The sequence below is a fragment of the Brachyhypopomus gauderio genome, chromosome 1 (genome assembly GCF_052324685.1).
Source record: "Brachyhypopomus gauderio isolate BG-103 chromosome 1, BGAUD_0.2, whole genome shotgun sequence".
In the NCBI taxonomy this organism is placed as follows: domain Eukaryota; kingdom Metazoa; phylum Chordata; class Actinopteri; order Gymnotiformes; family Hypopomidae; genus Brachyhypopomus; species Brachyhypopomus gauderio.
The window spans coordinates 32,768,353-32,790,852 of NC_135211.1; the positions used below are offsets into that span (position 1 = coordinate 32,768,353).

Genomic DNA, 22,500 nt, shown 5'->3' on the forward strand with positions numbered 1-22,500 from the left:
GTGTGGTGTGTGTGTGTGGTCAGTGAGTGTAGTCGGCTGGCTTCTATTTCCTCAACGTGATTTCCCTTCCTTCCACACTAGCTCCCCATATCAGATTAGTTTTTAATCCTAAAGTTGTCCGTCGATAACTATTATTGAACATCAACATTTCAGCTTCCCCTTTCCCCCACCTCCCCCCCACCTCACCCCCCACCTCTCCCCACCTCCCCCCCACCTCCCCTCACCCCCCACCTCACCCCACCTCACCCCCACCTCACCCCCACCTCCCCTCCCCTCTCCCCCACCTCCCCCCACCTCACCCCCACCCCCCCCCACCTCCCCTCCACCTCCCCCCACCTCACCCCCCACCTCTCCCCACCTCCCCCCCCACCTCCCCCTCACCCCCACCTCACCCCACCTCACCCCCACCTCACCCCCACCTCCCCTCCCCTCTCCCCCACCTCCCCCCCACCTCACCCCCCACCACCCCCCCCCACCTCCCCCTCCACCTCCCCCCCACCTCTCCCCCCACCTCTCCCCCACCACCCCCCCACCTCCCCCTCCACCTCCCCTCCACCTCACCCCCACCTCTCCCCCACCTCTCCCCCACCTCCCCCCCACCTCACCCCCACCTCCCCTCCACCTCCCCTCCACCTCACCCCCACCTCTCCCCCCACCTCCCCCTCCACCTCACCCCCACCTCTCCCCCACCTCCCCTCCCCTCTCCCCCACCTCCCCCCCTGCTGTACAGCAGCCCATGCCAGGGCCTGTTAGCCTGACGAGCTTCAGCGCGGGGGGGGGGTGGGGGGGGGGGGGGGAGAGAGAGAGAGAGAGAGAGAGAGAGAGAGAGAGAGAGAGAGAGAGAGAGAGAGAGAGAGAGCTTTTTTTTAATCCTCCAAGTGCATGTACACTGAAAGGCATTAAATACACAGACTGCAGAAGTGCAACAAACTCTCACACACACAACATGTGACATGGGGACACGGTGACACGGGGGACATGGGGACACGGGGACACGGTGACATGGGGACATGGGGAGAGGTTATCCTTCTCAAAGTTTCTTTTCATTTGCAATCTGAATGGTTTCATGTTCATCTCTCTATCCATCATCAACATGTTCATTTTCTTCCCATTGTCTTTCCCTCATCACTTCACTTTTTTCTCTCTCACTTCAGTTTGTTCTGTGTTTAGTTGCTTTCTGTATTCACTATGTATTTCATGTCTGGGGTTTAATGAACTTGCAGGCAGGATGGATGTAGAGGGGGTAAGACAGCCCCCACCACCCCTCCACCCATTCTCTAACACCCCTCCACCCATTCTCTAACACCCCTCCACCCATTCTCTAACACCCCTCCACCCATTCTCTAACACCACTCCACCCATTCTCTCACACCCCTCCACCCATTCTCTCACACCCCTCCACCCCTTCTCTAACACCCCTCCACCATTCTCTAACACCCCTCCACCCATTCTCTAACACCACACCACCCATTCTCTAACACCCCTCCACCCATTCTCACACCCCTCCACCCATTCTCTAACACCCCTCCACCCATTCTCTCACACCCCTCCACCCATTCTCTAAACACCCCTCCACCCATTCTCTCACACCACTCCACCCCTTCTCTAACACCCCTCCACCCATTCTCTAACACCCCTCACCCATTCTCACACCCCTCCACCATTCTCTAACACCCCTCCACCCATTCTCTAACACCCCTCCACCCATTCTCTAACACCCCTCCACCCATTCTCACACCCCTCCACCCATTCTCTAACACTTCTCCACCCATTCTCTAACACCACTCCACCCATTCTCTCACACCCCTCCACCCATTCTCTCACACCCCTCCACCCCTTCTCTAACACCCCTCCACCCATTCTCTAACACCCCTCCACCCATTCTCTAACACCACTCCACCCATTCTCTAACACCCCTCCACCCATTCTCTAACACCCCTCCACCCATTCTCTCACACCCCTCCACCCATTCTCTAACACCCTCCACCCATTCTCTAACACCCCTCCACCCATTCTCTAACACCCATCCACCCATTCTCTAACACCCATCCACCCATTCTCTCACACCACTCCACCCATTCTCTCACACCCCTCCACCCATTCTCACACCCCTCCACCCATTCTCTAACACCCCTCCACCCATTCTCTAACACCCCTCCATCCATTCTCTAACACCCCTCCACCCATTCTCTAACACCCCTCCACCCATTCTCTAACACCCCTCCACCCATTCTCTCACACCCCTCCACCCATTCTCTAACACCCCTCCACCCATTCTCTCACACCCCTCCACCCATTCTCTAACACCCCTCCACTCATTCTCTCACACCCCTCCACCCATTCTCTAACACCCCTCCACCCATTCTCTAACACCCCTCCACCCATTCTCTAACACCCCTCCACCCATTCTCTAACACCACTCCACCCATTCTCTCACACCACTCCACCCATTCTCTCACACCCCTCCACCCATTCTCTCACACCCCTCCACCCATTCTCTAACACCACTCCACCCATTCTCTAACACCCCTCCACCCATTCTCACACCCCTCCACCCATTCTCTAACACCCCTCCACCCATTCTCTAACACCCCTCCACCCATTCTCTCACACCCCTCCACCCATTCTCTAACACCCCTCCACCCATTCTCTAACACCCCTCCACCCATTCTCACACCCCTCCACCCATTCTCTAACACCCCTCCACCCATTCTCACACCCCTCCACCCATTCTCACACCCCTCCACCCATTCTCTAACACCCCTCCACCCATTCTCTCACACCCCTCCACCCCTTCTCTAACACCCCTCCACCCATTCTCTAACACCCCTCCACCCATTCTCTAACACCACTCCACCCATTCTCTCACACCCCTCCACCCATTCTCACACCCCTCCACCCATTCTCACACCCCTCCACCCATTCTCTAACACCCCTCCACCCATTCTCTCACACCCCTCCACCCATTCTCTAACACCACTCCACCCATTCTCTAACACCACTCCACCAATGAGTTACACACGCAATCATTCACTACTTACTCCGTGGCGATGGAACCCACCGTTGCCGGGGCAACGGGTTCCTTGGTGATTGATTCTTCGCCAGCATGGCACCAGTGCAGGGAAGTGTGTGTGTCTGTGTGTGTGTGTGTGTGTGTGTGTGTGTGTGTGTGTGTACATGTGCATTTTTTTTCCTGTGTGAGAGAGTTCCTGCTACATTTTACTAATTAAACTGTAGTTACAGACTGTTGTGTGTGATTAAACTGCAGTTACAGACTGTGTGGTGTGTGTTCAAACACAGTTATCTTGCGGACAAGAAAAATGGGGAAAGAAAATCAATTTTCATTAATGTCAGAGTTAAATGCATCTCAGAAATAAACAGAGATGCACATCTTCCAAACGTATTGATTCACGAACTGATTCAACCCCTGACCCGCCACCTTTAATTATCCTTTACCATCGTTGTGCAGGTGAATGTAGCTTTAATTATTCTTTACCATCGTTGTGCAGGTGAATGTAGCTTTAATTATCCAATACCATCGTTGTGCAGGTGAATGTAGCTTTAATTATCCTATACCATTGCTGTGCAGGTGAATGTACCTTTAATTATCCTTTACCATCGCTGTGCAGGTGAATGTACCTTTAATTATCCTTTACCATCGTTGTGCAGGTGAATGTAGCTTTAATTATCCTGTACTATCGTTGTGCAGGTGAATGTAGCTTTAATTATCCTTTACCATCGTTGTGCAGGAGAATGTACCTTTAATTATCCTTTACCATCGTTGTGCAGGTGAATGTACCTTTAATTATCCTTTACCATCGTTGTGCAGGTGAATGTACCTTTAATTATCCTTTACCATCGTTGTGCAGGTGAATGTACCTTTAATTATCCTTTACCATCGTTGTGCAGGTGAATGTACCTTTAATTATCCTTTACCATCGTTGTGCACCTTTTGTCTCATCTCTGTGCGGCTCTTTTCTGTCTGTGCTCTGTCTCTTCTTTGGCTCCTCCCCCGCTGTTGCGTTCCGGATATAACGGGATTAGTCGTAAACTGGTGTTGTCTTTCACTGCTGCTGAGCCCGTGTGTCTGGGCACCGTCCACGGGCCGCCCGGTCCAGCCTGGCCCATCCCACCTCGCTTCAGCAGCAACTGTGCACCATGGCTTGTGTGTGTGTGTGTGTGTGTGTGTGTGTGTGTGTGTGTGTGTGTGTGTGTGTGTGTGTGTGTGTGTGTGTGTGTGTGTGTGTGTGTGTGTGTGTGTGTGTGTGTGTGTGTGTGTGCAGGCATTTGCTGAGCCATAAGGAGTCTAAACACATTCATTTTTTATTACATTGAAGTGAAACAAACATGCATACACGCACACACACACACACACACACACACACACACACACACACGCATACACACTGTGTGTGTGTGTGTGTGTAGAAGCACTCGTGCACACACACAGTCAGCATGCACCCTGACACCAACTTGCGTCCACTGATTTAGGATAGTGTGAGGGTGTGTGAGTGGCTGGGTGGGTTAGCCCTGGTGTGGGTGGGTGGGTGTGGGTGTGACATCAGCCTACGACATTAGCAGGCCTCTTTTTAATTAAAGTCCATTTAATTTACACGGTTCCTGTGTTATCCCCCAGGGTCCACTTTCACACCAGGCTGAGTGTTATTGTACAGAGCCTTCAGTGTACATGACCAGTCTTGATTAAACAGGGGCACACACACACAAACACACACGAAAAAGCACCTTGTGCTCAAGGACAGAGTGGGTAGTCATACCACTGTATAGCATTTAATTCCCAGAAATGAACTGGAACTGGTCTTACAATTGCTCCTTAAGATGAGAGAGTGATACAGAGAGGATAAAGGCAGGCATCGTTAAGGGGAAAGAGAGACAGTGTGTGTGTGTGTGTGTGTGTATGTGTGTGTGTGTGTGTGTGTGTGTGTGTGTGTGTGTGTGTGTGTGTGTGTTTCTGATAGGTCATACTGACCATTCCCGTTTAGCTGCTGTTGGCTTGCCTCGTCCTCTTATCTGAGAAAAGAATGTATGGCGTGACCGAAAGGTTGTCTGTGTCTGTGTTGCATGTTGGTCCGTGCGTGTCAGACGTGCTGTTGGCAGTTTAGAGCAATTAACACCAAGGAGTCACACAACACAAACCGTTAGGCCCAGGATGTGTGTCAAAACATTTCCTATAGTGAGAGGACAATTACTCCAATTAGGCCTTGATTTGCAGTAGATTCAAGCAGCATGTGCTCCACCTGCGAGACGAAGGGACAGTTTTACTGCTCACACAAATGTGGTGAGTAACGCAGCTGCCTGTAGCTGCCCAGGTGTTACCTGCTCTTACTACATGTGGTGAGTACCGCAGCTGCCTGTAGCTGCCCAGGTGTTACCTGCTCTTACTACATGTGGTGAGTACCGCAGCTGCCTGTAGCTGCCCAGGTGTTACCTGCTCTTACTACATGTGGTGAGTAACGCAGCTGCCTGTAGCTGCCCAGGTGTTACCTGCTCTTACTACATGTGGTGAGTACCGCAGCTGCCTGTAGCTGCCCAGGTGTTACCTGCTCTTACTACATGTGGTGAGTAACGCAGCTGCCTGTAGCTGCCCAGGTGTTACCTGCTCTTACTACATGTGGTGAGTACCGCAGCTGCCTGTAGCTGCCCAGGTGTTACCTGCTCTTACTACATGTGGTGAGTACCGCAGCTGCCTGTAGCTGCCCAGGTGTTACCTGCTCTTACTACATGTGGTGAGTAACGCAGCTGCCTGTAGCTGCCCAGGTGTTACCTGCTCTTACTACATGTGGTGAGTACCGCAGCTGCCTGTAGCTGCCCAGGTGTTACCTGCTCTTACTACATGTGGTGAGTACCGCAGCTGCCTGTAGCTGCCCAGGTGTTACCTGCTCTTACTACATGTGGTGAGTACCGCAGCTGCCTGTAGCTGCCCAGGTGTTACTTGCTCTTACTACATGTGGTGAGTACCGCAGCTGCCTGTAGCTGCCCTGGTGTTACCTGCTCTTACTACATGTGGTGAGTACCGCAGCTGCCTGTAGCTGCCCAGGTGTTACCTGCTCTTACTACATGTGGTGAGTATCGCAGCTGCCTGTAGCTGCCCAGGTGTTACCTGCTCTTACTATGTGGTGAGTTCGTGGAAAAAAATGGGGCGTGACCTCTAGCGTAACAAGTCAATTGATTGATCCAGGGACTTGGTCCAGTGGTCTGTGCTACTACTAATGTTACAATAACAACTGATGGTGGTGAGCAGACGCTCTGATCTCTGGTACGTGTGTATACGGAGGCAAAGTGGTGTGTAAACGGCTGAAAACCATTGGTTAAGATGAAAAGTTTAAGTCTGATTCTGTTTGTTTTGTTTTGCTGAATGTAATGTATGCGTGTGTTTGTGTGTGTGTGTGTGTGTGTGTTTGCGCACGTGCACGAGCATGCATGGGTGTGCTGTGTGTGAGTGTGTGTGTGTGCGCATGCACGTGTGTGTCACACCTCCCTGTCAGTAAATAGCACCCTGGTAACTTGCCTTCCAGTGAAGAGTCAAACCATCTGCGATTGTGTTTGTGTTATGCAAAGTGCTACAGCCTTGTCTTCCCCTGACAGGCAGCATCACACAGTGGAATGAAAATAGCACAGTGCTGTGTGTGTGTGTGTGTGTGTGTGTGTGTGTGTGTGTGTGTGTGTGTGAGTGTGTGAGTGTGTGGTGTGTGCGTGTGTGTGTGTGTGTGTGTGTGTGTGTGTGTGTGTGTGTGTGTGTGTGTGCGTGTGTGAGTGTGTGAGTGTGTGGTGTGTGGTGTGTGCGTGTGTGTGTGTGTGTGTGTGTGTGTGTGTGTGTGTGTGTGAGTGTGAGAGACAGAGAGAGCGAGAGTCTGTTCATATTGAGCATCTCAGTAGGGTGTCCTCTGCAGGCCACAGCAGGACCATGGTGCTGGAGTTCTGCCCTAACTACATAAGCACTGTTGAAGGAGGGCCTTGGTGACTGGTGGCAGGGGCATGTATGCCCCGCCCCTTCCCTCCAGCAGGCCCAGATGCCCCGCCCCTTCCCTCCAGCAGGCCCAGATGCCCCGCCCCTTCCCTCCAGCAGGCCCAGATGCCCTGCCCCTTCCCTCCAGTAGGCCCAGATGCCCCGCCCCTTCCCTCCAGCAGGCCCAGATGCCCCGCCCCTTCCCTCCAGTAGGCCCAGATGCCCCGCCCCTTCCCTCCAGCAGGCCCAGATGCCCCGCCCCTTCCCTCCAGCAGGCCCAGATGCCCCGCCCCTTCCCTCCAGCAGGCCCAGATGCCCTGCCCCTTCCCTCCAGTAGGCCCAGATGCCCCGCCCCTTCCCTCCAGCAGGCCCAGATGCCCCGCCCCTTCCCTCCAGTAGGCCCAGATGCCCCGCCCCTTCCCTCCAGCAGGCCCAGATGCCCCGCCCCTTCCCTCCAGCAGGCCCAGATGCCCCGCCCCTTCCCTCCAGCAGGCCCAGATGCCCCGCCCCTTCCCTCCAGTAGGCCCAGATGCCCTGCCCCTTCCCTCCAGCAGGCCCAGATGCCCCGCCCCTTCCCTCCAGTAGGCCCAGATGCCCCGCCCCTTCCCTCCAGCAGTCTTGTCTGCCCTTCACCTCCCCTCTAGCAGTCGTGGGATGCTCAGCGATCCCACCGGGCTGATAGAAGGTTTTTTGATGCACACAAGCACCAATTTGTCTTCATCTACACCTCTACAGTGGGACGCAAAACAACTGATGATCTCATGCTGGGGAGTGTGTGTGTGTGTGTGTGTGTGTGTGTGTGTGTGTGTGTGTGTGTGTGTGTGTGTGTGTGTGTGTGTGTGTGTGTGTGTGTGTGTGTTCTGATTTGGGAATCTACCCCATTCAGATCAATGAATTATTCATGCATTCTTTCTCTCTCTCTCTCTCTCTTCATCTTATCCTCAAGCATCCCTCATTCCTCTGCTCATCCCACTTCCATTTATCTCAAATCCTATACAAACACAAGAGTAGACGCAGAGGGAGACAGAGAATGACAGAGGGAGAGAAAGACACAGATAGAGAGGGGGCCTGAGAGACACATAGGGGGAGAGGGACAGAGAAAAAGATGAGACAGAGAGAAAGAGATGAGACAGAGGAGAGAGAGAAAGAGATGAGACAAAGAGGAGAGAGAGAAAGAGATGAGACAGAGAGAAGAGAGAGAGTGTTGTAGGAGGAACGATGGAGGTGGCCTCATACTCCAGTTTAGCTGCTGTGTGTTTGAGAGGACCCAGAGGTGCTGTGTGTGTGTGTGTGTGTGTGCGTGCGTGCGTGCGTGCGTGCGTGCGTGCGTGCGTGCGTGCGTGCGTGGGTGTGTGTGTGGGTGGGTGTGTGTGTGTGTGTGTGTGTGTGTGTGTGTGTGTGTGTGTGTGTGTGTGTGTGTGTGTGTGTGTGTGTGTGTTAGGACCTGTGGCACTTGGCACTGTGTGCCTATGCAAGGACCCAGCGAACCTCGCTGTAGGGTTTGAAGAAACTTCACCCTGGTCACCTCATTAGAAATAATATGCAGAGAAGCTAATAATGGCATCAGCTGTGGTGGGCACTTAACTTATCTGTGTGTGTGTGTGTGTGTGTGTGTGTGTGTGTGTGTCTCACAGATGATACAGTTAAAGTGCTTTAGTTGTCTGTGGGTAGCAGATGTAGACCCCCGCCTGCCTCATCTTCACTCTGTTCATTGGGGGCGAGTTTGCGCTCAGTCTACGCCCTTTGTCTCTCATTAACACGGTGGGCTTTACACCCCGCTCTTGTAAACAGGTCTGTTTGGGGGCTGCCGCAAATTACCGCTTTCAGATGCGTAAACATGCGCATATGCAAATTAGAATAGATGTGCGCTTGAGAAGTAGCGGCTGAACGCTCGCCGTAGAGGAACTGTCGTCATAGCAACAAGTGCTGTAGCATTACCCATCCTCTTCGCTGTTAAACGGGTTGTCCTGTCTACGCTACACTCTATACACCTGTATTACAGGTATTACATACATACACCTACACTAGTGTGGACGGAGGTGGAAGTATATGGGTGCGGGATATGGGATTAACTTAGAAACTAGACCCAAACCGTTTATTACATCTCATGATGAACTGTAAATGTAAAGATTGGTAGGAAATGTTTGGAGATAATTATGACATGGCTATTAGTGTGTACATTTTGACTTTTAACTCCGATTGCATATATGCAGCTGAGGTTTGTGTTGTTTCTATCTTGTGTGCGATACTAGTTTCCTAAATTGCATCTTGATGAGTTTTGTTTGTGTGAGAGTTCCTGTGCATGATTGCACGCGTGTGAGGGAGTTCTTTCCGAGTTTGGGTGAATTACTGTTTGCGTGAACATTTGGGTGTGCGGGTTGTGCGGGTTGTCTGTGTTTCTAACTGTGTGTGTTTTTAGAAGGATGTTTTGCCTTTGTGGTTTTGTGTATGCCAGTTAGATGTTGTTGGGTAATGTGTTTATGAAGTGTCACATCAGCACATGTAAGCTTTAATCAATGTCTTATTAGGCAGAGGAGGTGTGTGTGTGTGTGTGTGTGTGTGTGTGTGTGTGTGTGTGTGTGTGTGTGTGTGTGTGTGTGTGTGTGTGTGTGTGTGTGTGTGTGTGTGTGATGGGTGATGGAGAGATGGAGCTGTCTCTCTGGGTCCCTGTCTCACCCCCCCACCCCCCCACCCCCCCGTCTCTGGTGTTGGTTTGTTGTGGGATTGACTCACTGGCTGTCACCGTGGTGGTGAGTCACACAGTACTGCTGCCATGTAGCTGCTAGCGTAGTGCATATGTGTGTAGCCAGACAGAAGCAAAGCCAATCACTCAGCCCGGGCAGCTGCCTGGCCCCTCCCACAGTTGACTGACTAATCACACAGCTGCTAGCTGAGCCTTTTTAATAGAACTACTGCTGGAGTTCTATTGTTTGTTTGTTTGTATGTTAGAAAAACCATAGACACAGTCAATGAAATCTGGATCACGAACTCAATTAAATACATATCCATCAATGATCACTTTGATAATATGCTATATCCTAACAACAAAAAAACCCTTAATATTATTTGTTATATATGAATAATAAGCATATTTAATTATTTAAAAGCATACGAGTAACCAAAATCTCTGTATCATAGCCAAAACACATGGTCGCTGTTACAAAATTAACCTCAAATCAAAGCTACTTAGCAAATCTTGCCGTGGCGGGTGGTAATGTAGCAACAGCTTGCACATCCCACGCACCCACAGTGCTGAATGTTCAGTAGACACCTGAATCTCCACATCAGCTTCCTATACAACTGCTGGGAAGTCGTTCTGTAAACTGAATAACAAATATTACTGAACCCAGTGGGGACTCCAGGAAAGCTTTAGTATTTACATTATCATTGTGTCCCCATCGAAGGCGTCTGTTGAGCTGACCTGGATGATTAACCGTTTCAACAGTGTCATGCAGTCAAGGATGATTCTTCCATCTGTTCGGCCTCCTCTAACCAGTGTAGCAGTAGCTCGTCACTTCAGTCTAAATCTGAACTGCATGATATACGGTAGACCTTCAGTAACAGTCATTGTGTTTTCAGCCAATCAATGGCCGCCTCTTCTGACGTCTTTGAAAGGACAGGGGTGGTGCTGATTCAACAACGGCTGTTTACTTCCTGTCTATCTCCTAATTCATAAACAAGTTGCCATTTTAAGTTTCTCGGTGCCAGGAAATGTGCTCTTCTGAAATTAGTTATTGTATGAGTGGCTGAAGGAGAAAAATTATTCATATGTTTATTTAATATTGTGGATTTGAAATTCCATGCAGTTCCATCATTGTTTAAGATTTTGGAAAAACACATTTATTGAAACTTCTGTGACAGAGTTAATAAAATTAACATTGTCATTAACAGTGTCTGCACCAACTAAACTGGCGTACTGTATACTGGTGTAGTCACATGTAGTCATCAGATGCCGGTCTTTGATTCTAAAGACATTGCAAGAATATCTTTTGAATATCAAAAGAATCATGGAGTTGTGCAGTGCTGTAGCCCACCAGGATTGGAGTTGGACAACCTGATGCAAATACACTGCTCAGACGCTGTCCACGGTGCTGAAATAAGCTGAACCGACATTACTGCTGGACATACTGAAACAAGGAAGCACAGTGGCGCTGTCCTGAGTGCTGAATTAAGCCCGCTTTGACCTGTAAAATGCTGTGGATAGTTCCTATGTATTGTGAATATACCAGCTGCTAAACTAATCTAGGTGCAATCTACTCTTAATAGTTATTGTACTTGGGAGATACTGCTACATAAATAGATGTGCATGCAGGCATCACGACTGACCATTGAGTGGGTGTGATTACATTGGTCTGTATTCACTTCATTTAGCATGAACACATTGAAAACATAAGGTAACAAACAGAAGCATCTTTACTAAGCATACTTCTGAAACATTTTGCCTGTGTGGAATTGGTGCCTAACGTTTGTCCCGGGCTTTGGGGCTTGTTTCATGGGGCTTATATTTGTGTTTCCTCCATCCAGCAATGGTCTAGTACAGCTTCTCACCAGGAGCGCCTCTGGGGTTTTAGTGTTAATTACACGCCAGGTTCTGACAAAACCAGAGGGGCGTTGCACTGTTACATGTAGGGTCAGACAGCCAATGAACCTTTCACCTTTGGCCTCTGTTAGTCGTCCAAGCATTGGGATGTAATTGAGTCCACCTGAGCATAACGGTTTGGGAATTGTGTGTGTGTGTGTGTGTGTGTGTGTGTGATGTGTGTTTGAGATAGAATGTAGTGTGTGTAGTATAATCCTTTGTATTTTTCTTCCTTCACTGTACATATTAATGTTGAGGGTATGTGTAGTGTGCTTAAATATGTGAGTGGCAGGACATTGATCTACTTGATATGTGTGTGTGTGCATGTGTGTGTGTGTGTGTGTGCGTGTGGTTGTACATGTGTGTGTGTGTGTGTGTGTGTGTGTGTGTGTGTGTGTCGTGTTTGGCAGGTTGTCAGTGTGCAGTGTGCTCCTCCCCCACAGTACTGTAACAGCGTTCTCTCTTCTGCAGCCCTTGGCACTGAAGGTCTTCTCAGACACTTGGCTCCTCCAGAGAGCTGTCAGCCACTCTCGCCTTTATGAACATTCCTCTCACCTTTGAGAACGCTCCTCACTGCCTTTATGAACACTTCTGACACCTGTATGAACTCACCTCTCACCTGTATGAACTCTCATATTTATGAATGCTCCTCACTGCTTTTATGAACACTTCTGTCACCTTTATGAACAATTATGAACACTCCTCTCATTCTTTCTTTGTAAATGAATCAGATTTGTTGTGTACACAGACACATCAGCCATAGTTGTATTATTCTCCTTTAAAAATGTGCAGATCTTTGTTCAAGCTTGGCTTGTGTAGCTCTCACAAAAAAAAAAAATATGGCAGAAATAATTTCTAAGTTCATTTAATAATATATAGATTTCAAATTCCGTACAGTTCCATCATAGTTTAAGATTAGAGAGAAATGAATTTGTAAAAAAAATCTGCCATTCATTCTGTCATTAATATCGTAATTAAAATCTGCTGGGATGTCTCTGAATAGCTTCACTGGTCTGTCTTGGTTGGATTCAGCTATTATATTGGTTTGTGCTGTTGTTGCGATGGCTTTGCTCTTGTAGTAACGTCTTCAAAGTGTTTTCAAAGGCTTTCTGTGAAATGCCCTTCACCTCTTCCATCTCCACCTCCTTTGAGGATCTGGATGAGTCGTTCTGATCTGATGGAAACACTCGTGTCTGCACACCTGCAGAGAAAGACTCCAGCAGGTCCAAAAACGCCACGCTCCGACTTAGTAACCGTTACCAGCTGTGCATAAATGGTGCAGCTGTGTTTGCAGGGGCGGGGCATCGATCTGGGGGGTGGAGTCCACCCAGAACAGTATCTTGTCCAATAGGAGGGCCAGAGTGGTAATGTTGGTCTGGTGGGTGGAGCTAACAGCTCTGATGCTGGCTGCTAAACCACAGATGAGGTGTGAGTGTTGGAGTCCTGGACGCGCCAGTCACACCTCCGCTGCTCAAATTAGTTTGCGTCTCCGTAGGCCACCAGCGCCGTGGTAACGCTGCGCATGGAGAGCGTGCGTCCCTGCACTTTCCCGCCGCAGATGGTTTTATATCACTGAATGAATTTGTTGAGGAGTTTGAAGTGTTGGTCGTTGGCTGCTGTTCATTCTACTGAGGGGTAGTGTTTATGTTGATTATTTTGGTGCTGTTGTTTGTAAACAGGTGGGAGGTTCTCTCTGTGTCTTTTTTTGGTAAACGTGTAATTAGGACATCACATTCTCCCTCTTTCTCCCTCCCTCCCACTCATTCCCTTTCTGTGTGTGTGTCTCTCTCTCCCTCTCTCCATCCTCTCTCTCTTTCTCGCTTCTGCTCTATCTCATCTCTCCGACTCTCCCTCTCTGTCTCCCTACACCACTTTTCCTTTCTCCCTCCCTCCATGTCTTCCCCTCTCTGTCTCCCTCATTCCCTCTCCCTTCCTCTCTCACCCTCTCCATCCCCCTCTCCATCTCTCTTCTTTCTTCGCCCTAGCAGATGCTCCGCTTTATGATCTGCATCTCGGGAGACAGAAGGATGAGACTGATACAGAGCGACGAATATTAAACACTCTAAATGTTTACTGAGCACACGCCTGACACGGATCTATACAAGTGTGACCTTTTCCCTTCAGCTTAGTCACTCCCCCACCCCCACCCCCCTCTCTCTTCTCAGCTGTAGAAAGTGCCGGTGATGAACTCCAGAAGGTTGAAGAGGCGTATGAGACAGTTCAAACCGAGATCAGGTAGGGCTGTTCCTATTATGCACGCGAATGTACGCTCACGTGCGAGCACGCACAAGCACACACGCGCTCATACACACTACCCAGTGTCTTAAATAAGGATGACACTGTTTATATCCATGCTATAGAGAGCACGGCAGTTTGGGTGTCTGCTTTGCACTTATTCCATTTCTTATTTGCAGTGGCTTTATAAGATACCAAGCATGAACAAATGTACACGTGGCAAATGTGAGCAGGTGCGCTCAGCGTTAGTTAAAGACACCATCTACGGAAGAGCTGCCCTAACAAACCCGTCCTTCACTTCACCTTCAACCTCACAGAGAGGTGTCTTCACCCCACGACCTCGCGACCTCCCTAAGCCAGTTTGTCTGCTCCTGTTAGCCTGGGTTCTCAGACCTTCCAGCAGCCTCCTACTCTCAGCCCCGCCCCCCAGTGGTCTCCAACTCTCAGCCCCGCCCCCCAGTGGTCTCCAACTATTAGTCCCGCCCGCCGGTGGTCTCCTACTCTCAGCCCCACCCCCCGGTGGTGTCCTACTCTCAGCCCCGCCCCCCTGTAGGCTCCAGCCCTCAGCCCTGCCCCCTGGCAGCGTCCCTGTGTCAGCCCCGCCCCTTGGCAGCCTGCTCTCCTGCAGTTTGCTGGTCTTGTCTCCGCCCCCCTGCATCACACTGCTCTTGGCTCCACCCACATGCAGTCTGCTGCTCTTGGCCCTGCCCCCACAGCAGCCATCTTCCCTTTGCCCAAGACGCAGGGTTAACAGAAGGAGAATAGAACCATGAGCTGCTTTATTAAACAATGAGTCCTACGAACACACACACACACACACACACACACACACACACACACACACACACACACACACATTCCATAGGGAACCTTCTTTTCTGTTGCTTGTTTAGCACCATTATAACTCAAGGATAATTAAACAAATTGTGTATACTGTTTGCACATGCTGTGTGTGTGTGTGTGTGTGTGTGTGTGTGTGTGTGTGTGTGTGTGTGTGTGTGTGTGTGTGTGTGTGTGTGTGTGTGTGTGTGTGTGTGCGTGCGCTGACTGTGGCAGTGTAACTGATGAGCTGTAACCTGCAGGCACACACACACACACTCACACACACTCTTCATTACTGCATGACTGCTCCCATATTACACTTCTTTGAAGGTCAGTGTGTGTTTATTTGTGTGTGTGTGTGTTTCTACACTTGTGTGTGGGAGGGGGAATTAATTTATTCTGAGGAGTTCCTTACTTTACTGTCTCGTACGTGTGTGTGCATTTGCATGTGCGTGTGCATATTAATTTCTCATTATTGTCTTTGCTGTTATTATCATTAGTAGTAATTGTCATGGTGATGTGTGTGTGTGGCAGGGAGCTGCAGGAGAAGATGGCCATTGACTACGGTCCAGAGCGGGAGTTTGTGTTTCTGCTGAGTCACTGTGTGCACCTAGCAGTACACGAGTGAGTACTTCCTGTGTGACTGCAGCTCTATATCTACTTCCTGTATGAGTAAAGATTTTATGGATGTGACTACTTCCTGTATGAGTGACTACTACTTGTATAAGTGAATATTTTGTGTATGTGACTTATATGACTACTTGTATAAGTACTTTTATGAGTGACTACTTCTTGTATAAGTACTTCCTGTATGAGTGACTACTTCTTGTATAAGTACTTCCTGTATGAGTGACTACTTCTTGTATAAGTACTTCCTGTATGAGTGACTACTTCTTGTATGAGTACATATTTTGAGTATAATTGAGTACTCTCTCATTGAGTATGGGTGAGTACTCTCTCCTCTCTGGTGTGGTGTGGTATGAGTGAGCAGACTGTGCCTGAACTAAGGACCTCTCGCTGTTCGGCAAGAAAAACTGAATCACTACAGCCTGCTCCAGAAAACACACACACACACACACACACACACACACACACACACACACACACACACACACACACACACACACACACACACCTCTCAGTAAGAGTTCCTTTCTGTTTTTGTTGAAAGTTAAAAGACTTGGGTGAGCAGCGGGGAATGAAATCTCTCCAGTGCTGCTTTTAGTTAAAAATTCAATCATACCGACTAAACGGCGGTCATGACTCCTACCTGGGTGGCAGTGCCGTCGGCCCACTGCGGTCATGAGGGCAAACACAGCTTGGTCTCGTGTCCGCCGGGCCAGGTGACACCACATCCACCTCATCCACCGTCCCGCACTCCCGTCCTGCTCCTGCAGGCGAGACCGTCCCCCAGGACTCCGCCACCTGTCGTGCGGATGCGTTAGCTTCACCGGGTTGTGCGTACGGTGTGAGGGACCCACTGGACAAGCTTCCCCAGCACTAAGACCAAAGGGTTAGTGCAGCCATCTGAGATGTCACTGAGACTCCACCGAGACAAAATCGAGACAGAACCGAGACATCACCTAGACAGCACTGATCACTGATCCCTGAGCCAGAACGGTTGCCCCACTGCTCTTCGGGAACCATGAGCAGTGTTACGTGGGCAAGAAAATGGGGAACAAAAGTGTGTGTTTGGGGGAGGGGGGTGATTGGTGGTGGGGGGGGGGTGTCTCTGAGGTGTCCCTGCTGTAAGCGATTGTCTCGGCGAGAGGGGAAGGATCTGAACTAGAGCCTTAAGCATCAGACATCACAGATGTCGTGGCTACAGAGAGAGAAAGAGGGAGCAGGAGACACAAGCGGAGAGACGGCGGCGTGGGGAGACTGGGGAACTTTCCACTGCAGCCTTTCCCTGAACTTCCAATAAGTTGCCGGTTGAGGAACCTTCAGCCCGACAGACAGCGTTAAACAGAGTTCCGCAACAGTTCGTTTCATCCCACAACCGCACGACCCAGTCAACAGGTACAGCGTTTAGCACCGAGGGCAACTTCCACTCACGTGGACGTTTGGGTCTGGTCGCCCGTAGCAACGTTGACGCCACACGTGATGCTGCCTCTTTCATCTTCTGCCTCGCTTGAGTTTCGAAGTGAAAATATACAAGTGTAACTGTTGGAGGTGTGATTCAGACACACAGACATGCTCTGATAAATAAAACATCCTAACCCTAACCCTATTGATATTAATCAGACAGCAGCTCTGACGTGCTGTGTTCCAGTCTGTTTTAAGCTTCTCACATAACGTGCTTTTTTATACGTACACGTTTTTGTAAATAAAAATGAAAACAAGACGCGCTGCAGATTTTTGCCCGCGTCCCGTCGACGCCAGAGCGTGGCTGGCGTTGCGTGTCTGTCTGATTCATTGGCTTCGGCCTGTGGATGGAGATACATTATTAAGCAGCGCTGCCGGGTCCTGGAGCAATTAGCAGCATATTAGAAGCACCATCAACCCTCCAGCAGCAGCAGGCTGAGATACGGCTGCTCCCCTCACGAGCACGCGCCAAATAAAGAGCCTTTCTGTTGTTTATTTAGTCTGCTCGCCGTCACGGCCGAAGGTAAATGGTTAAAACAGCAGAATTAATAAAGGCAGTAAATAATTTGGGGTGTCTTCCAGGCAGGAGTAATGGCCTCGTGTTTAGATTCACTCCTCTCCTAGCTGGAGTAGCACCAAACCTCCCTCTCTCCCTCTCTCTCTCTCTCTCTCTCTCTCTCTCTCTCTCTCTCTCTCTCTCCCCCTCTCTCCCTCTCTCCCTCCCTTCTTCCCTCTCACCCTCCCTCCGACTCCAAACCATCAACATTGAGCGAGCTTGGTGCTGAAGGTTCTGTTGCCCTCTGCCGCCCTGTTGGCCTCGGATGCTGTTTCTGTCCCACTGGTGATGCCCAGAGCCCTGTGCGGAAGCAGGCCCCTAACACGGCTTCAAGTCTGGTCACTGGCCACTGGCTGTGGGAGCGTGATGAGTCAGAGTTTCTAATGTGCCCAAACTCAGATGGTGAAGTGACACCAAGGAGTCACGCCTAATTATAAATTCACTAATTATAAATTCACTTAGGATCATGTTCACTAGTATTACTGATGGTTATCGTAGAAACCAGAGAGCCTGACTGTACATGACTGAACAGGTACATTATGCAAAAACACACATGAACAGTTTGTTGATATAATTTATTGGAGAACGTTTTATATTTGTGTGTGTGTGTGTGTGTGTGTGTGTGTGTGTGTGTGTGTGTGTGTGTGTGTGTGTGTGTGTCATACAGTGGCATTGTGCACACACACACACACACACTGGTGGTCACACTTGCTGCCTTTTCAAATGATGATGGATGTAGCAGGATGACGTTGGCTAGATTAATGCCTGTAATTCAGCTTTCAGTTTAATGAGTCACTCAAGCAGTTAATTACTTCCAAAGGTCACTGTTTGGGTCTTTGTCAAAATCAGAATAATTAAAGATGCCTGCTTTTCTAAAGTGGCTTTCACCTGTCCTGATTTGGTCTGTGTACTCATGCTTAAACATTACACATTATACTACACTGTGCGAAACAAATCTGATTTGAGAACCCTTTTACTCTCGTACAGGTGTGTTTGAGAACCACAGTGCTCTAGTGCAGGTGTGTTTGAGAACCACAGTGCTCTAGTGCAGGTGTGTTTGAGAACCACAGTGCTCTAGTGCAGGTGTGTTTGAGAACCACAGTGCTCTAGTGCAGGTGTGTTTGAGAACCACAGTGCTCTAGTGCAGGTGTGTTTGAGAACCACAGTGCTCTGGTGCAGGTGTGTTTGAGAACCACAGTGCTCTAGTGCAGGTGTGTTTGAGAACCACAGTGCTCTAGTGCAGGTGTGTTTGAGAACCACAGTGCTCTAGTGCAGGTGTGTTTGAGAACCACAGTGCTCTAGTGCAGGTGTGTTTGAGAACCACAGTGCTCTCGTGCAGGTGTGTTTGAGAACCACAGTGCTCTAGTGCAGGTGTGTTTGAGAACCCTAATGCTCTGTCGTAGGTACTGCCGTTGGGGTAGTGAGGTGTTGGGGGAGTGGATAAGCTGATTGGTTGGTTGTGTGAATAAGATGTTGTGATCTCAATGTGAAGAATTTTACTTATAACTACTGTCTGCTTAGAACTTCTGTCTGCTCTTCCAGAGGTTTTAGAGTTTTTTTTACATACAAATGAAGGGCTCCTCCCCTCTCCTCACATCTCCTCTCCTACCCTCTTGTCTCCTCTCCTCTCCTCCCTTCTCCTCTCCTCTCTTCTCCTCCCTTCTCTTCTCCTCTCCTCCCTTCTCCTCTCCTCTCCTCCCCTCCCCTCTCCTCCCTTCTCCTCTCTGCCCCTCTTCTCTCTTCTCCTCCCCTCTTCTCTCCTCCCTTCTCCTCTCCTCTCCTCCCTTCTCCTCCCTTCTCTTCTCCTCTCCTCTCCTACCCTCTTGTCTCCTCTCCTCCCTTCTCCTCTCCTCTCTTCTCCTCCCTTCTCTTCTCCTCTCCTCTCCTCTCCTCCCCTCTCCTCTCCTCCTCTCTTCTCTCCTCCCTTCTCCTCTCCTCTCCTCTCCTCCCTTCTCTTCTCCTCCCCTCCCCTCCCCTCTCCTCTCCTCCCCTCCCCTCTCCTCCCTTCTCCTCTCTGCCCCTCTTCTCTCTTCTCCTCCCTTCTCTTCTCCTCTCCTCTCCTCCCCTCCCCTCTCCTCCCTTCTCCTCTCCTCCCCTCTCCTCTCCTCTCCTCTCCTCTCTTTTCCTCCTCCCTTTCCCTCTCATGGGCCTCATTCTCAGGGGAGCTCCACATATCTAGAGTCTCTCTCCTTATTCTGGTCTGGTTCCATCATGGCCTACTGGTGATGTGCTCCTCCTACCTTATTGGACGGGGAGTGTGAGGGTAGCCAATCACTTGTGCTGGTCACGTATACAGAGTCTGCACTCTCTTCTGGCACTCTCTCAGCTGTCCAATAAGGTATGTGGTGGCAGTTTGAAAGGCTGTGGTGGCTGACTTCACCCCCCATCATGAGGCTTGCCTGGTGATCATGTACCTGTTCTAAGTGTCCTCTTTGTGTTCATCAGCTCTGTTTTGCTTTGCTTATATATATCATATACACACACATACATTCTCACTCTCAAACACACATGCTGATGAGTTGCCATCTGTTCTAGGGTTCACAGGAGTTTGTGTTGTCATTGAACCACTATGCATTTAATGAATTATGTGACGCGGTGATGTTTTCATTAGTGACTAGCAAGTGCTTTACCAGCATTTTACCCAGAGTTCACACTGGTGAGTTCACACCGGTCACACTGGTGACTCTTTACAGAGGAGGGGGGATTTGGGGTGTATATTTGGGGATTTGGGGTGATATTTGGGGTGTTTGGGGATTTGGGGTGATACTTGGGGTGTTTATTTGGGAATTTGGGGTGATATTTGAGGTGTTTGTTTGGGGATTTGGGGTGGTACTTGGGGTGTTTATTTGGGAATTTGGGGTGATATTTGGGGTGTTTGGGGATTTGGGGTGATATTTGGGGTGGTTGTTTGGGGATTTGGGGTGATATTTGGGGTGTTTAAAAATAAAAGTCTTTGGGGTGCTTGAAAATAAAAGTCTGCTTAATATATCAAGGAGGCCTGTGTGTGTGTGTGTGTGTGTGTGTGTGTGTGTGATTGTGGTGTGTGTGTGTTTGTGTGTATGATTGTGATGTGTGTGTGTGTGTGTGTGTGATTGTGGTGTGTGTGTGTGTGTGTGTGTGTGTGTGTGTGTGTGTGTGTGTGTGTGTGTGTGTGTGTGTATGATTGTGATGGGTGGTGTGTGTGTATGAGAGGGAGAGAGCAAATGTAATTTAGACATGCGTTAAACATCAAGGTCTATTGGCATAGGGGGAGCTGTGTGTGTGTGTGTGTGTGCGTGTGTGTGTGTGTGTGTGTGTGTGTGTGTGTGTGTGTGTGTGTGTGTGTGTGTAATAATACACAATACACACGTATACGCACACACACATAAACACAGCACAGCACAAAACTGCATGTACACACACACGCATAAACACACACACACAATCACACACACGCACACGTTTGCTCTTGATGTCTGTGTCTCTTTTTCTTGAACTCATCTTCCTTCAGCTGATCCTCCGCTGATCTTCCTCTCTCCATGTTCCCCTCTCTGTCTCTCTCCCTGTTCCCCTCTCCGTCTCTCTCCCTGTTCCCCTCTCCCTGTCTCTCTCTCTCTGTTCCTCTCTCCCTGTCTCTCTCCCTGTTCCCCTCTCCGTCTCTCTCCCTGTTCCCCTCTCCGTCTCTCTCCCTGTTCCCCTCTCCCTGTCTCTCTCCCTGTTCCCCTCTCCCTGTCTCTCTCTCTGTCTCTCTCTCTCTGTACCCCTCTCCCTGTCTCTCTCCCTGTTCCCCTCTCCGTCTCTCTCCCTGTTCCCCTCTCCCTGTCTCTCTCTCCCTGTTCCCCTCTCCCTGTCTCTCTCTCCCTGTTCCCCTCTCCCTGTCTCTCTCTGTCTCTCTCCCTGTTCCCCTCTCCCTGTCTCTCTCTCTCTGTTCCTCTCTCCCTGTCTCTCTCCCTGTTCCCCTCTCCGTCTCTCTCCCTGTTCCCCTCTCCGTCTCTCTCCCTGTTCCCCTCTCCCTGTCTCTCTCCCTGTTCCCCTCTCCCTGTCTCTCTCTCTGTCTCTCTCTCTCTGTACCCCTCTCCCTGTCTCTCTCCCTGTTCCCCTCTCCGTCTCTCTCCCTGTTCCCCTCTCCCTGTCTCTCTCTCCCTGTTCCCCTCTCCCTGTCTCTCTCTCCCTGTTCCCCTCTCCCTGTCTCTCTCTGTCTCTCTCCCTGTTCCCCTCTCCCTGTCTCTCCCTGTCTCTCTCTCTGTTCCCCTCTCCCTGTCTCTCTCTGTCTCTCTTCCTGTCTCTCTCTCTGTTCCCAGTAAACAGTAAAAAGTGCATGTATATCCCTCTTTCTGTCTCTCTCTCTCTTCACCCTCTCTCTCTCTCTCTCTCTCTCTCTCTCTCTATCCTCATTTCATTTATAATGTTTTTTGCGTCTCTGTGATTTTGCCAGAGAACGTTATATGTAAAAGAAGGTGGAGCAACATAAATATTTAACAAGAACAACAAAACATTTTAAAATTTAAATTGCATAAATAAATGTATTTCTCTTTCTCTCTCTCTGTATTTCTCTTTCTCTCCTTCAAGGTGGCTTTACTAGCATGAATGTGTCTAGGACAATATTGCCAAAGGACTGGAAACTGGGACGGTTTCAGGAAATATGGCTTAACATTTTTAAAATGTGTACTGAATTAATTAGCTGAATTAATAAAAATAATGGCAAAAAATATATAAATATAGATGATGATTATAATTACACATCAGCAACAGTATTGATGGCAGCTACCAGGCTGCTAAGGTTTTAACAGGATGCAAAACAAGATAATGTGTTTTGCCAAAGATGTGTGTACGGAGGGTGGTGTAATTCTGTGGGTAAATTAATGACAGAAGGAGGAGGAGGGAGGTTGTAGATGGGGTGGTGTGTAAGGAGGGTGGTGCAGCTATATGGCTAAAAGAATAACAAGTAGGATCGGGGAGGTTGGAGAACTTGTGTATGAAGAGGGTGGTGTAATCACATGGGTGGAGGGATCGGAGAGGGTGACTCTGTCATGTGGGGCCATATCAATAATTCAACTCATCTGACATGCAGTTCTTATAAAAGTGCATATATGACATAAAAGACCCTCTCTTTCTCTCTCTCTCTCCCTCTTTCTTTCTCTCTTTCTGTCCCTATCTCTCTTTCTTTCTGTCAGGTATGTGTATACACTCTGCCCATTCAGTCAAGTCACGCAGAAGAACAGTGTGGGGTCAGAGGTCATGTTGGGGTAAGTTGTACTGGTATACTCTGTCATGCTGACC

The 22,500-nt window shown here is 49.5% G+C and overlaps 1 protein-coding gene across 1 annotated transcript in view; it reads left to right on the plus strand.

The window, feature by feature from the left end:
• The window catches only part of LOC143517798 (glucosidase 2 subunit beta-like), a 90,886-nt gene that overhangs the window by 46,557 nt on the left and 21,829 nt on the right, over positions 1-22,500 (plus strand). Inside the window, exons 10-12 of the mRNA XM_077010604.1 lie at positions 13,709-13,778; positions 15,135-15,224; positions 22,395-22,466. Of these exons, the coding sequence (XP_076866719.1) occupies positions 13,709-13,778; positions 15,135-15,224; positions 22,395-22,466 (232 nt within the window). The remainder of the gene's footprint in view (positions 1-13,708; positions 13,779-15,134; positions 15,225-22,394; positions 22,467-22,500) is intronic.